The following is a 16,747-nucleotide window of genomic DNA, read 5'->3' as shown; positions in this document are numbered from 1 at the left end:
CATGAAAACCGCTTCAGGTAAACAAAGACAAGATGTTGATTGAACATGTACAGCGTGTTTAATCTTTTATGCCAAGTTTGATGGACATTGGTTCATGATCGTTTTGGCGTCTGCTCTATTTTCTCCACACTCAGCGAGTCACTAATAATCCATTAGGAAGGATATAAATGACGAAGTATATTACAACCCTGATTCCAAAAAAGCTGGGACGCTGCGACGCTTTTGGACTCAGGGTTGTATATATGCTGTTTTCTGGAAATCTACCCACACAGGCAGGTGAGAAGCCCCTCACTGCAGACCACCACACAGAGCAATCACTGTGCACTTATCCAGGAACACATGAAGCTTTACGTTAGAAATTCATGAGGTGTTTGTCAAGATCAGCTCTACGTGTAATTAGAAACGAGCAGAGGGGCAGAATTGCTCGCCGACCAGCGCTTCGGCCGCGAACAGCCAGGCTACTGCTGGCACGAGAATTGATGGCGCCTCCACCTCCTGGGGACATAATAAGCCGTATTCACATGGCGGCCATTTTCCTCTGATGTTCCACTCAGGGTGGGACGCTCAAATGTTGTTATCAAAAGGATGATGTCATACTACAAGCAGCGCAAACGTGGGGAATCTTAGCCAAAAATGTGTCGCCCCTGCTTGTTTGAGAGCTGCCTCGCAAGATATAAGACAACGGTTGACGTTGCTCCTTAATTACTCTTATTAGTCATTTTTCACTTCCTCAGATGACATTGTTCTCTGAAGATGTAAGTACAAGTGTAGTTCACCTGAGAAGACTCACACAGGTCTGCGAGGGAGCAGAGAAAACAGAGGAGCTTTAACACGGCGCCCTAATGCTCAATACCCATCAGCGGCTACAGGGTCGAGCGCGTCATGTGTTTCATTTGTTTAGGTGATTAATGAGCGCTCTCTTACATTGTGGGCTGCAGAGAAAATTGAGTGTCTCCTCCTTATCTATACATTACATTCCTCTCTCCTTCCTCAACACTCTGCCTCCAGCTTATAAATTATGGCATCAGCCCAATTTGGTATGGGAGCATGTGCACTCCAGGGGAACACAGGAATTAAAGTATGTCCAAAACTGTGGAAACACATGCGCCGCACGCAGTTTCTTTTGTATCTGGAGGACACATGTTTTGACTTCATCAGCCCTGCAGCGTCGGTGCCCGGCAGAAATCGCAGTTTGCTCGTTCCACCACAAATATTATCATTTCCAATCTGTTGTGTTGCGCTACACCAAATAGAACCGACACAACTTAGAGAGTGTTAATAAATCATGATTATGATGCACCATTGGCTGCAGCCTCCCTCGGCAGCCAGTGAATAAACTCCATCCCAATTCTGTCTGTGGGCACACCCTGCATGATGATACAAGTCGTTAGGTAATTATACAGCAATTAAGATTCTGATAGGAGAAACAGCAGGTTGGTCCGCCCTCGTGGTGACAAATGATGAACAGGGTTTCTCTAATCGACTTACTTTGATAGCTCCCCTTGACCTGAACTTATAGATTTATGGAGAGCTGCCTTCTGCTGTTTGCTTGCTTCCTTCTTTTTATTAAAGACGAGCCAGCAGGCCCTCAGAAGACGATGTGCCACTATCATCCATTTCGAAAAAGAAAGACTAATTTTAACCACCTTCCTTTCCTAGATAGTCGGCTAATGCTATTCAACTCGAGAGCTTCGTGCCAAAGGACAAAACACGGGGGATTTTTGATCCATGACTCAGAGGACAAGGCATGTTCCATATTTAAAACTCCTTCATCATTTGCATGGCACTTGCGCCATGTAAATATTTTTAAAACACAATGAGAGGCGTGCGTGTCTCTGTGTGTCTGTGTGTGCACGCCTGTGCACGAGTGTGTGTTACTTGTGACTTGTGATGGGTGAACTCTATTAACATGCTAAATGCTGCTAAGTGCCACCTGCTAAGTTTAAACCGAATCTTCTTTGATGTTAAACAGTTAAAGGACCAGTGTGCAGGATTTAGTGCCCTCTAGTGGTGAGATTGCAGACTGCCAGCTGAATACCCCTCGCCTCACGCCTCCCTTTCCAAGTGTGAGGGAACCTATGGTGGGCTACTGCTCCCTCTGTAGATAAAAAGAACTCTAAACTAAACGCTGAGTGGCTTCAGGTGATTGTACACAGATGAAAACACAATTAGGACTATTATATTCCAATTCTGCCAATAAATCCCCCAAATTCTACATGCTGTTCCTACAAACAGGTTCATCAATAAATAAAGGGGGTTTCCTTCCAACAACTCTAAACACAGACACATTTGTGTTCAGAACGCCCTGGAAACTCTCTGCCATTTTTACAGAGGAGGAAGAAATGAACAGATTTTTCTGTTTTTCTCTCACATCTGCTCTCTCATTTCATTGTTGGCACTAAATCCTGTTCTACATAAAAGCGCTTACAAATTACACATCGCACGAAAGAACGGACTGCTGGATGCCACATTAATACAAATGAAAGACAGGAAGTGGAAACTAAAGAGGAGCGTGCACAGACGGGAGTCAAGGACACTAAAAACAAAGTCAAGGTGACTGCGGAGAGCAGGTGCAATCCTAGCTGAGAGGAAGGAGGAAGCAGAAGACAGCAAGAGGATGACTAAGGAGTCCGGGGAACAAGAAGAGGCAGAGAGAACAAGTGTGTGTGCGTGTGTGGATGTGCATTACTCATATTGTGGAGGCATAAATCTGTTTACACGGTCACATCGTGGGGACAAAACACGAGTCCTCATAAGGTAAATCATCGAGTGATTTGGGTAAGAGTTTGGCAAGCATTGGTCATGATTATGGTAAGTCTTCAAGAAATGAATGTGAGTCTATATAATGTACTCAGAAGTAATGAAAACACAACTGTATGTGTGTGCGTGAGTGTGTGAGAGAGAGAGAGACATCCAGATTGAGAAGAGACATAAGTGACACAGAAAATCTGCAAGCAAATTAGACATCATTAGCCAAGAGGCGGTTAACAAGTCTAATTAGGAGGGAGGCAGGCAGGCAGTGATACCAGACTTGCTTCCGGACCTCAGACACACACGCACGGACACACACACACAGTCGCATAAACACACACAGTCACAAACATAACACACAGTCACAGCCAAAGCTTCAGGCATCTCCTAACTAGGTCAGATCTCTGATACTTTAAGGCTCAGGGTAGAGGGGAGAGATAGAGAGGAAGAAAGAGATTGAGGAAAGATAAAAGATGGAGGGTGGGACCTTGGACGGCAGAGCTGTCTGCTCTCGGTGAGATGGAGAGACTCGTTTCAGAAGCTGCGAGAGTGAGATAGTGTGGATAGACTCAAGGAGAGAAAGGAGTGTATAGTACACGCTCAAAGACATACACATATAAATAACTGCAAAGAGGTCGACTTGTTTACACACCCAGCAGCTGCTGTTTTTCTTCTGTCACTTACAGGAACGTCGCGTTTACGATACGAATCTGAAAGAACACTGCAGCTGCTGTTATTATCTCCCATAAAATGACAGGTGCATTAAACACACACTTCTACTTTAGCTGGTGTTATAAAGATTAGTGGAGTGAAATAAGGATATTACTGTATTAGCACAGCCATCCAGTTCTCAGCTTGAGTGATGGCTTGCCAATGCTCCTGAGGGATGACTGAGTTACATTCCCTTGAAGCGATGATGACTGAATGTCAGTTGTGGAGAGACACAGAAAAATGCTTCAGTCGAACAGCCTGCATCTCTTTCTGTTCCCCCCTGCTCTCTCAGAGGCGCAGTGACAGAAAATACTGTCTAAACAACCTCTGATGATCCTTCATCTTGTGTAACGCTGGCTGAATGCTTTAGAGAGATGTCTTCATCGCTGGGCTGGCAACTTACTGCTTTGTTTAACATCGAGCAACGCTTGCTGCCACGGTCGATGTTAATTGTGGGAATAGCTCTGAGCACTGACTGGTGGTGGACTACTGAATCACTTTACTACACCTATGTTACCTGAAAACTCTTGTTTTATAGCCTGTCTGATAAATGCAATAAAGAAACACAATAATGGTCCTGGATCTGATTTACTTTTCTTCCTAAAGAGTACTCCAGTGATGTCGTACTGTACTTCCATGAAGGCGGGGGACTTCCAAGAGACGGATTACAAACAGAATGGTCACAGTTGATGCAGATGTCCCGACATATGGGATGGATTCCTTTGTTTACGACTTGTAAGCCTCAGCGAGTGTGTTTTGTGAGGGTTACAAATACTGCTCACTGACAGCATAACACCACAGTACATCCATTGAAATTCCAATGTGACATGAAGGCAGCATTACACCCGCCTGGGCTGGCAAATGACCGTGCCTGCTTCCAAAACCACTCCCTCGTTCAATCATTCACTTCCATCCCCTACATAAAAGACATTCGCAGTGAGAAGCAAATTGAGATTTCAGACACGTATTTATCATCATTTTTTTTTCGTCACAGCTGTAACGCCATTTTTCACAGCATTGCATTGTGGGATTGTCAGTGGAAAGTAATGTACATGCCTCGAACGCTACTTTTTTTGAGAGCGCGAATACAGCGTGCCATACAGTAAACAGGCAGTGCTTTCAGACACAGCGCACGTATTTCAAAGCTAACTTTCTGTTCAGTGTTTGTATGTCGTGCTCAAGCCGATACAGTTTCTTAAGTATGTCGATATATTTTCTTAAACATGACAAAGCTCCTCCAAAGTCTTAAAACACATTATACAGTTGCTTTCACGGGCTGTGGAGCACACCCTGCGACTGGTAAATTGACTTTGACAAGTAAAACTAGTTGAGTTCTCCTTTAAATATAAAATGTTTTGCGCTTGATTTATGATTTCACTTTTCAGGCTTCTTTTTTTTTCAGGCTTGTGCAGGAGTCACTGAAACGGAAACACTGCTGGCTGGGTGTCAGTGAAGTGCAAAGTCACCGCGCCTTCCCGACTTCATCTGAATGCAGCTGTGTCCTTGCCAAATATACTGTAAGCGTTTCACTTATTACCTGTCTCCGGGTGACAGGTTCCATGCTGGTGGCAGTTGCACGGCACACATGTTGAGAGAGCCCCTCTGCCAGGGTCTTCCCGGGTGAATCCTGGAGCACACTGCTCGCAAAACTGGCCGGCGAATCCTGGGGGACAGGAACAAGATTCCACCCATGGGGCAGGAGGGATGGCAGGACCAGAGGAGAGGGAGGCTGAGGTCAGGGTCACCCCCGCAAGCTGCGATGTGTCTGGAGAGGAAGGAAGAGGAAAGAGCGCTTTGTCATAAAACTGATGCTTACAAAGGTCAGTAGTAAACTGATAATTGCTGCCTCAGAGGCCTGTTGAAGTGTTTGGGGCAGCTGCTTTTCTCTAGAATTAGGTGTGTGTGTGTGTGTGTGTGTGTGTGTGTGTTTGTGGGTCTCTGCATCTCGTTAAGCAGTAGGTTATTAGCATTTGTTGCAGCGCTGTCCCTCCCTCCCTGTCTCATTACAGGTTCTGGCCTGTGTTTACAGTTTACAGTCTGACACACACATACACACACACACACACACACACACACACACACACACACACACACACACACACACACAAACACAATAACAGATTCATCCACCCACATACCCGTAAATGCCACACTTAATGCTCACTTGCACACGCACGTGCGCACGCATGCGCCCACACACGTACGCTCATCGCCCGGGGAATCTTTGATATAGCAAATGAATAAATCACTGCAGCAGAGCAAGACGAGAAGAAAAGGAGACAGGAGACTTGGTGGAGGTATGTCAGACGTGCAGTTCCTGTGGGGTTTCAAGATCCCTCTCTCGACTCATGAATAGTGATGGGGGCAGGCCATCCTGAACTGAATCCCTTTCACCCCGCGCTCTGTAAACCACAGCCACAGAACATGAAATTACTTTTGTTCCTGCTCCATCGCCGAGTCCACTGTCACGTCCGCTCTCGCTGACGACACGCGAGGTGGATAGATAGATGGAAAATGCTGCACACGTATGAGTATGCAGCTTTGTCAGCTAAGAAATAGACCAAGTGTGAATGAGCGGCTGCATAATGAGGGAAATCTGACTGCAAGAAACAGTGAGGGGTGAGAAAGTGGAAGAACCAGAGGAGAGGATGGACCTTGACTTCTAACAAGTCATGATCCAGCCAGTCCTTCAGCGGTGATGAAACCCAGTTCATTTGCACCTCTGAGGGATAATCAGTAGGCAAGCCTCTCCTCTTTCCTCTCCATGACTCGCCTTAGCCGCTACCCTTTACTCTCCTCTGCCTCCTGAATTCTTTTAGCTCGTTCAACGGGGGGAAATGTGCAATTAGACCCGTTTTCAGACACTGTACCGCATATTTCGGTTAATTAAAAACATTTCATTTGAAGTCACGCTGTGCAAGTTCTCTCCATCAATCCTTTCTCCAAGACACCTCGTCAGAGCGGCCGAGATTTTAATTCCCTTCGCTCGCTGCAGCCCTGCAGACTGTGACAATTTAGGTCTCCTTAGGTACCTGTACATTAAGCCATTAAGCCATTGACTGCTCATAAACTCCAATATGCCTATGCTCTCTGCTCAGAACTCAATTTTTGTGGCAGAGAAAATGAAAAGCCTTTACAGTGACTGCAGCTGTCAAAGCCTGCCTTTATAGTCAAAAGACAGTACTGTCATTAGAATAATACAGTTCTGTTTTAAGAGACTTTCTGCGGTGCAGAGAGGTGCAGGCCGCTCTGAGCAGGGCCGTTTAGACAGGGTGAGAAGGCTGCTGCGGCGCTTGATCCTTGCTGTATTTTGACCGAAGCATGTCACAGACATTTCATTAAAACCCCGGGGAACTGTGTTAACTCGTGGAGAAGGGGGGTATAATGTGTCGCCTTGAAAGAGTAAAGGAGAATGCGAGAGGGAGAGAGGAGAGAGATGAGAGGACAGCTTTATGGGATTTTGAAATTAAAGTTTGTCGTGCAGCCTGCAGCGATAAGGCACTTCTAAGACTGTTTGAGAAAGAGTTTGAGACCTAACACAAATCATTAACAGAGTTTCTCCCCTGCGATGTGCAATAGATGGAGTGCAAACTCTGTGCTTGACTTTGTTTGCACGTTCATTGCAGGAAGCGGATTGATGACGCTGATTGTGCTGCTGGTTTCTGCATGCACAAACTTCTCGCAAGTGCACACGGAACCACACAACGCCTGTGCTGAGCAACTAATTAAAATGGTGCAAATAAGTGCGAGAGAGCTGGTGATTTTGGCCAGCTGTTCTGTCTTCTTGGTGCTCTAATCCGCCGTAATGCCTCTCAGATCCAGCCAGTACTTTACAATGCAGACTATCAGATAGAGAGGGAGGAAGGACATGATGAAAATAAGAGGAGGATTTCAAGAACTAGTTCCTAACATCTGGGAATAAATGTCCTGTTTTTTTGCTGAGCCAGTTTCGGAACAGTTGAACTATTCCCTGAATACAAACACTGACACTGTTTTAGCAACTATCTCTGGTGCTGCTTTAATAATTTGCGCTACTGTGTGATGAAAATGTATTTTTTATTACTAAAATGTGAAGGCTCTGGAAAATTTCTGTGGCACTTCAAAGTTTGCTGGTGTTATTTGTAAATCGCAAAGCATTCAGAAATAACATTATCCTGCAATGCTCTTACAGATATACACACAACCGGGCTGCTAAGGGATGTGACAATGCACTGTGAAAAAGGCAATGAGAGAAGTCGATAATAACGTCGTCAGTATGTTTGTGAAGTGTCGTCGCAGTACAACATATAAATGGTCATGAGTGGTCAAGTTAAAAGGCATCCTTGAAATAAAAAACATGTGGCAGTGGTAATTGCCATTTTCTGAATAAAATAGCTTAGCTACTTTATTGATCAAGTAGCTCAGACACAGCAGAGCTTTCTGCTGCATAAAACTGCGAGAGATCAGAAAGTGACGCCACCACAGGACGGGCGTTTATGTGTAGCCGACATAAGTCCCAATCTTTGGGCCTATGACGTCTCTGCTGCACGGCAATGCAGACACGAGAGCTTGAGTTGACTTCATGGAAATAAGGCAGCGGGTGAGGACGGTGAGGAACTGATCCTAAGAAAGTCGCCGTGGCCGTACTTCGACAAATACATGAAACAACAGAGAAGAGTTGTGTTCAGGTGCTTACTGTGCAACCCCAACAAGAAGCTCCACACACGCAAACAAACACAGATGACCATACACGCACTTACAACACCTGCTTATTGTTATTACGAGGAGCACATTTCTGCACTTCATTTTCTTTGTGTTGTCAAATTGGTTTCGGAGCAGTGAGAGCAGAGAGCACAGCTCCGTTTGACTGACAGTTTTATTGATCTACACTTGAAGTTGGTTGGCGATGCTCCATTTAATGTAGAGTAACTGGTAGCTTTAGCTCACCACACTTTCTGAGTAGCCTGCCCGACACTGAAACTGTGTTACATATTGTACATTAAAGCAGCGCAGAGTCTTCACACACTCTCATACACACAAACGTGCACTTACAGTTGTGACCTCCAGCGTTGCTGATTCTGAGAGCCGTCAGGTTGTAAAGGAGTCGTTGGAAATCAAAGGCAGACAATGCAGGTTTAAATCTCCTCTCGTTTTCATTAAGCCTGCGAGATGAGAAGACAGGAAACATATCACTTATAGTATGTTTCTGCAGTGCATTCATATGCTAACAGACGATGATTAAAGACCAGAAAAATCACATTTTACAGGTACAAAAATCAAAGTGGAGTAAACGTGTTTGCGTGGCTGATTTATGAGCAACTGAAGTGTTTTTTTTTTAATAGCCATTTAATTACTCTCCACAGCTATGAAGATATGAAACGCTCTGTCACAGCTTGACATTTCATGGTGGGCTATCTCCAGCTCTACCAGCACATGCACACACAGCGCGAAGAAAAATGTAAATGTGCTGACTTCAACACATTCAGGGTCTTGATCACTGAGCTTTGCCATCTGGTGAAGGATGTTCTGCAAAGCCAAGCTTCACGGCTGACATCTGCCTGTTTTACTCCAGGTATCGTGCACTCTCTCCATCTTGATGAGAGGTGCTGTGTCAGCTCCAGACAGGCAATGCTGTGTTGCTCAATTTTCTCCCAGGATCTTGTGAATGTCCCAAAGTGCAGCAGCATGAAGGAACATACTCACATCCTGTAATCTTCACTTCACTTTCTAACAGGTGATATCGAACAATTAGTATGTTTCTCATGGTTTAGTGAGCCATTAAGTCTGCAGTTGCAAATGTTGATAAAACGTTAAAAAGATGGATTTTGGTTCAGATGCTCGACAGATGTTTTCCAAAGATTTAGGGTTAGCATGCCCGCTGGGATCTTCCTAACGAATTAAAGAGCTAGCTGAAAAGACAAAGCACTTCTGCCGAGGGAGTAAAAGGAAAAATACCAGCCAAAGGGATTTTTCATACCCAGGGAATGCCAGAGATCCAAAACTTATTCTCATCAGCCTTATAACCTGCTGTATCTCTGAGGCATCACTGTATTATTTTAAGCCACGCAGCTCAGGTGGCTCCGTGGACAGCAGCGTCGACTGCTGCTGTCCCGACCAATATATCCCCACAATTGTGAAATTTATGTACAGAGATTCAAAGCCCCCAGAGGAAGAACCCCTGACTTTTCATTAGGTTGACATTTGCGAGAGAAACATTGCCACTGCTACTGGATGGATTGCCATGAAATTTGGCACAGATAATCATCCTCCCCTCAGGATGAATTGTAATAACTTTGGTGATCCTTAACCTTTCATCTGGTGCAACTGCCGGGCCAAAAAAAAGTTGATTTGTCCAATACTGTGAATGTCGAAGTTAGAGAAATGGTTGGACATGGCCCCCAGGCCCAATGCGACGTCAGAAAGGTGTCACGGGAAGAGGATTTCCAAAGCTATTTGACCGCCCGACAAGCAGCTCTTAAGGACTACACTGGCCCCTTTAAAGCCTCATACAGCTTGGCTGTAGACTCCAAGTCTTGTTTAACTATTAATAAATGTATTTGACAACTTATAAACAACACTTATAAAGAGCACCTTATTTGAAAGTGGTACCCAATTAAAACACATGAACCTTGTAATTACAGGCAAGAATATAAAAAGAATGAAGTGCAAAACCTTTAGCTTGTTGACCACATCAGCCTAAGTCAGCCTTTCATCTGTGAGTGTTCGATGCCCTCCATTTTATGAGGGTCAACTGTTCTCGGCCCGACACTAACTCGCTTTCAAAATGCTTTATTTTACCCACGGCCTCTGTCTTAGCATTCACATTTATACTCGGCACATGAGAGCAGAAATGTGCATGTGGGGTTGTGCATTCCTGGCTTGCCACACATACTCTCTCCACTGATGCGGCGGGTCCTTGTTCCCTGGCCTGACATGTAGGCACAGTAATAAAGAGAGGCAATTACAAACTGGGCCTCAAAGCCATGGTAATGGAGCTGGTCAGACAGCGATAAGCAGAGTGTGCATGAAAGTGAACAAACTCCCAGTCAGGCTTTCCCTATGGAGCGTCAGTGTCCCTTTTAATCAGCACCAAGCAGAGCGCAGAGAGCCACGCTGTAATTAAGCCTGCTCCGCTGAGGATGAGAGGAGATCATCAGGAGAGAAAAGCCCAAAAGAATACTGGATGGACACACACAAACACACACCGCGAGTACCCACAGAGAGAGAGAGCAGAGATAGAGATACAAGGTGAGCAAGAGAGCAAGACATGAGCAGTGTGTGAGGGACGGAGAAAGATGATTCAGTACGGGGAGGATAAGTAAGCATCAGAGTGACTGTAAAGATAAAACATATGGGGGCATGTTATTAATGTATTCACATGCTAGAATTGTGCCTGATAAAGTCAGACAGATTAGTGGCATCTCAATTTTCACCTGTTTCATATATCAGCTCAAAGGTTGTTTGTGCAAAGTCATTTTGGTGCAGAGAAAGAAGCCTTCACATCATATATCTGAGTCAGTCCTGGTTATCCTAAAGGTAAACGCGAGCAGCACAAGGACTGAGTTTTGGGCCGGGGACTGTAGGGGTTAATAAATCACAAATAATTCATAGTTTATCCAGGCATATAGCGATCCCATGTTTCTTCTTGCTGTGCTCAGTCACCTATAGCAAAAGTTTTTCTTCATTTTGGCAGCCGAGTCTGCTTTCTGTTCGATATTTTCAGCTGACCCTGATCTACCATCAAAGTCAGTGAATTTTCAAAACATGACAGGAATGAGCTCCGCGCCAGGTGGACCTCATGCCCGCGCTACTACTAGAGCTCTGCTGACTGCTGCAAATTGGCTCATTCCTTTTAAACACGTTCATCTAACCGGTTTCCTGAAACACGTTTGGCAGCTAAAGCAGTGAACAGCTGATCAGCAGTGACTAACTGTATGCAGAATGTCCGTCAGCTGATTGTGGAAGGTGGCTGAGCATCTGAGGGCTTCCTTTTGGCATAAATATTATGCTTACATGCTGCAGACGTACACATACACCTACAAGCAAGGCAATAAAACCTCCCCGCCTACTGGTTTCAAGGGAACAGAAAGTGAACAGAGGGAACATCAGAGAGAAGTGTGGATGCTACCTTATATAAGCCATTCACCCCCTCCTTTCATCAATTCCCTCCGCTCCCATCCCAGTGCTTCTATATATTTCTCCTCCATCTGATTTTGCAATGATCTTTGCACCAGGTGGGAACACACAGCCACTTAACAGGTTAACATATTTACTAGCCACGAATGCAGATGCTGTCTGCTGAGCGTGATGTGTGTGTTTCTGCTCATGTTTATTTACACTTACCTTGAGCAACGTGTATAATCCTGGATTCGAAACGTGTTCGTTTTTTGTGCATATGTTACGTCGGACTGCAAATAACGCGGCCAGATGGCTGAGTGGATTAATGTGTTTGTGCGAAAGCTCAGACTTGCACAAATTCTTGACATGTTTGCATGTGTGAGAGAGTGTGTGTGAGTGTATGTGTGTGTGTGTGTGTGAGACACTGAGAGGCAGAAAGAGTCAGAGGGACCATGAGGGAATGATATAGAGTATGTAGCGGAGTGCATCTGTGCATATACCTGAGAAGTGTAATGAGATCTGTGGAGAGCCTCTCCAGAGAGGAAGACTTAATGACAGTCCCCCCCCCCCCCCAAGCTCCAGTGCATTTCAGAAAGGGTACCAAAGAGCTTCTTTAGCCAGGGCTCTTGGTGCTAAGGGAAAACTCATTACTAGTGCGCAGACACCAGAGAGAGGCATGGAAGTACTGGAGGGGACAGAAAGACACAAGCTGTGTCCCAGTTCAGGGGCTGGATCTTCTGCTGGAGCAAGAATCTGTGCCTCTGCCCCATATGAAGATCACTCACAGGAGAGCTGATGGCACATAAGAGCTCCTCATCACACTTGCAAAGTCAGATATTTTACTTTATTATTAAAGTAGAAAAGAGTAAGATGAGAGTGAGTATTGAATCTACATCATCAGGTGGACAGATAAGGATGTCCTCTGAGTCCAAAGCACAGTTTTATGCATCATTTTGAGAAGCTGTTGAAATCGGACAGTCCTGAGCCGCTTCCAGAAACTACAAATTGGCCATCACCATTAAAGATTAAAACCTGACAGTTATGGTTTGTGATTTTAGGGGGATTTACTTGTTGGAGATATGCTTCACGAACAACAATTTATTTATCCATCTGGCTGTACTTCTGTGCAGCACGGGTTGCCAGATACCATCGACGAGCACAGGTTTTGATTTTGGCCTTTGTACCACCGGCAACTGTGAGAGAAAGACTGCAGGATGCTGCACACGCTAACTGAAGCCAATAAGTTGCACCAAACCTCCCCTGAAACCACAAATTATATGAGTAAGCATTAGAATATTCTGCTTGTTTTGATATATTTCATTTTGGGGGAATTTTAGTATACTCTATCTTCACCAGCTAGTGAACACAGCAGAGTATTTAGCAGCTTGGTGCTGAGTGTGCAGTACGGTGGGGTTTTAGAGCCTGTTTTGCAGGAAAGGGCTGCTGCTGCTGCAGCTGACAATGACGCAACGAGCAAGTCAGAAAGAACAAAACCAGTACAGCTGGACAGCTAAGCTGGACTATAACAGTGTATATGACATACTTTGTATAACACTATATCATTTTTACATGTTAGCACGCTAATTAGCTATAAACAGGAAGCAACAGCTGAGGCTTATGGAATGGTCATTAGTTTAACAAGCGTTTAGTCATAAAGCACACAAAGGAAAAATGTAAAATAACCTCTGTACTTATAACAAAGCCCATATCACAAGATCCAGCTTTACAAAGGCTGCTGACAGTTTCACAGCCGACAGTGATATAAGAACTTTAATGCACTCAACAGTCTGACACGTATTACCGGTAGCTGCACACAAAAGCTACATTAAAATCTGTGTGGAAACTTTCTTCATTTTTTGTTCCTTTTTCTTGACATAAAATACACTAAATGAACCAATTTGATGCTGTCAAAGAGACACCTGTAGAGCTGCAACCGAACCTCTACCAACCAGCAGGTTCACAGACTTAAAGTAATGACGACACTAGCAGTAAAGAGCGAGGATCACCAGATTTATTACAATTAATGTCAATACAGCAGATAGTTATTGAGACATTTCACTCAAATCTGCAAATGTGAACCTCTTGGTGACGCTAGAGGAAAAGTCACCAAAGTTATTAGGAGTCATCCTCTGGGGACCATGAATGTCCCTACAACAATTCGTAACAATTCACCATCTCTCAACAGCTTTTCAGTGGCGGGTCGACAGACCGAGCGTCAGACCGTCACTTCCAGAGCTGTGCTGCTAAGAATATACAAACTAGACAGACACACAGAGATTACATGCAGCAAAGATCTACATAAATATCTAATGCAGTAAGTCCAAGTGGTGTTTTCCACGCTGATACAGAGACAGGTTTATCCCACCCTACTATCCTCATACTGCTCGTACCACATTCTTCCTCTTGTTATCACCTGATGCTCCATTTGAAGTGGCCGGCTCGTCTTTTACCCTCTTCACTAAAACCAATTTCAACAAGCCTGACCTGTCGTTTGTCAAATTCTGTTTTCCACCACCGCAGACAACAGGACAAGTATATTGACTCCTGCCCAAACTGCCAACAACTGTAGCGTGATTCCAGACAACCGACTGCTGTGTGAGCCCATCATTGCTACCCAAACCTGCAGGTTTACACTTCACAACATCCATCAAATCAGACCTTTCCGCTTCTGGCCAGCCCTGTGCTCATGCTTTAATCGCTTCCCATTTGAAATAGTGCAGCTCAACTCCAAGCAAAGTACAGCTCACTCTGAATGCTGTAACCTACTGTACCTTTTCCTTCAGCTTCTTTAAAATTTCACATATGACTTTTTTTTTTTTTTTTTTAGATTTCTTTCAGCAGCAGCCAACAGCCAGCTGTCCATTGTTATCAAGACTGTAAGAGTGTGATCCCAGAAGTATGTGGAGGCTCGACAGGAGTGTTTTGAGCTAATGGACTGGAACATGCCCTGTGGAGCACACACACACAGAGAATGCAGGGCTCCCCGGCTGCGTAACATGTCATTTTCCACGTGGACCCTTCAATTCCATTAAGCAGTCGGCTGTTTTCCGTGGTTCAATTTAAACAAACCCTGGAAAACAAAGAAAATTAAATCCCTTCTTAGGGAAGAAGAGGGCTTCCATGGCTGGCTACAGCGAGGAAGTTAAGTTGGTCCGCGGGTGCTGAGGAAGAGAATTAAAGATAGAAACACAGGGGCAGAATTGAAGACAAATTGCAACAAAACAGTGTGAAGGAGGTGCTGAGTGGGATGAGAAGGATTACTGGCTACAAGACGCCAGGCCAAGTGGGGGAAGAGAACAAAAATAGAGCGACTGTCTTAAGCCTGTTTTTTTTTTTTTTTTTAACAGGTTCAACGTGGAGACCAGGCCAGCTGCACCCGCTCCGCCAGGTCGACTGACCTGATGAGATCTCACCACAGCAGTGTGACTGATTACACCGCTGCTTCTCTGCAGACCGTTGCACCAGGGCTCACCTCTTCAGCCCCGGTCCGCCTCCTCCAGTCGCTTCCACCTCTGGATTGACCACTTCACTGTGAAGGGCAAGGAGGAAAAGAGGCCTGCAGGAGTCTTGGTACAGAGCAAATCGGGGCAAGGGGAACCAAGCGGAAGTCTAATTTGAGATGAAAACTCCGGTTGAGGATTTCCAGCAGAGACCGTGTCTGCGGCACCGTCCTACAAATAGCTGAGGGTAAATATGACAAAATGGACCGGTCTGAGAACACAGAGGATCACGAGAGATGAGAGTAGGATGTCCTAACACAGCCTGCCTCTTTGGTGTGCTGATGATGCGGACTGAACATCTCCAAGGAAAAGGCTGGAGACGATAGCTCAGGAAAGGTTCACATGTTTTTGAGTCATATACCCGCATGTATACAGAGAGAGCTACTGGTGGCTGTCTCTATCGGAGAGACCGCATCGTACTGTAACATGATTCCAATTAAAGTAATGGGCAACTATTCCCTCGCTCTGTTACTATCCCTCCACTGCTGCTCAAAGACAGAATATTTTCTGGGGAAACAAAAAGAAGACATTTCACACTAAATGGGTTGTAACTGTGGAGGAGAGCTCAAGTCTCACAGTAGCTTTAGCTTAAGGTCTAGACTGCATTTTCATACAGAATGTAGGCTGTAGATTTTTGACCCGTGGATACCTTCATGGCCAGTATGGAAAGCAGAAATAATTACCACTTCTTCAACATATATAAGGGCGTGTGAGTATTACTTTAAGGCAAACTGAACAAAAAAGAAAAGAAAATGTCTCAACACGGACTTGTTCAGACAAATAAACTCAGGATCACAACGCAGTAAAAACAAAACGCAGGACGGCAAAAAAAACAAAAAACAAAAACGGCCCAATCAGTGCTTTCATCTCTGTTCCAAATAGAGATGCTAATCAGCTATCTACGACACAAACTATTACAGCTGACACACAACTTAATGTAATCACAGAGAAAACAAAAACAGCAGACTGCCAGCGACGGGTAATGTAAACACCATCAGCTCTGTGTGACAGGAACTGTGTCGCAGCTTGATTTTGATTGCTGCTATCTTTATCACAGTATCCAACCTCTGATTGCTGCAGGATTCAAAGACGTGCCGTTGCCCTCAAATTATAAGAAAATCTACACCCACGAGCAAGGTCGAAAAGATATTAATATTTTCTAGGTGTTGTGACAAGGCACGGGTGAAAACAGCTTATATTCATCTGTATATTTTTCCGCAAATATGTGACTGGAGGTGTTTGAATGTGGTCTGATTAGAGGACAAATGCGCTTCTACATGTTAGTGTGGGAGGTGACAGTGTGCGCTATAGTGAGCGAGGGAGACAACTCATACTTAAAACTGCAATGTGCCGTGGTAGGTCAGAGATGTTTTTACTCAAAGACAAAAATACGGACAAAATATCTAATTCAGACTTTGAAATTAAAGTAGAAAATCCCTGGAGGCATGTGGGCTGCAAGTATCCATGCCATCTGCATGCAGTGTACATTTGTGCAGAGTGCTGTAGAGCCTGAAGTTCACACACACTCTGTAATTCCCAGAATTCATCCCACGACACTCCACAGATTCTAATAATGAGAATAAAACTGTGAATTCACACATTTCTGTGCGTATGTGCACATTCAAACCTGCACGGTTGGATTTCATAAAGTGTACATATTTCAATATGTACTGCAATATTGTATTAAG

The 16,747-nt window shown here is 44.6% G+C and overlaps 1 protein-coding gene across 1 annotated transcript in view; it reads right to left on the bottom strand.

The window, feature by feature from the left end:
- lamc3 (laminin, gamma 3) overlaps nucleotides 1–16,747 on the bottom strand; it is a 99,216-nt gene that overhangs the window by 21,450 nt on the left and 61,019 nt on the right. The window contains exons 11-12 of the mRNA XM_070989767.1: nucleotides 8,494–8,603; nucleotides 5,000–5,227 (exon numbers count right to left, since the gene is read on the bottom strand). Of these exons, the coding sequence (XP_070845868.1) occupies nucleotides 5,000–5,227; nucleotides 8,494–8,603 (338 nt within the window). The remainder of the gene's footprint in view (nucleotides 1–4,999; nucleotides 5,228–8,493; nucleotides 8,604–16,747) is intronic.

Source organism: Chaetodon trifascialis, chromosome 20 (assembly GCF_039877785.1).
Source record: "Chaetodon trifascialis isolate fChaTrf1 chromosome 20, fChaTrf1.hap1, whole genome shotgun sequence".
In the NCBI taxonomy this organism is placed as follows: Eukaryota; Metazoa; Chordata; class Actinopteri; order Chaetodontiformes; family Chaetodontidae; genus Chaetodon; species Chaetodon trifascialis.
This window is presented reverse-complemented; position numbering and strand designations above follow the sequence as displayed.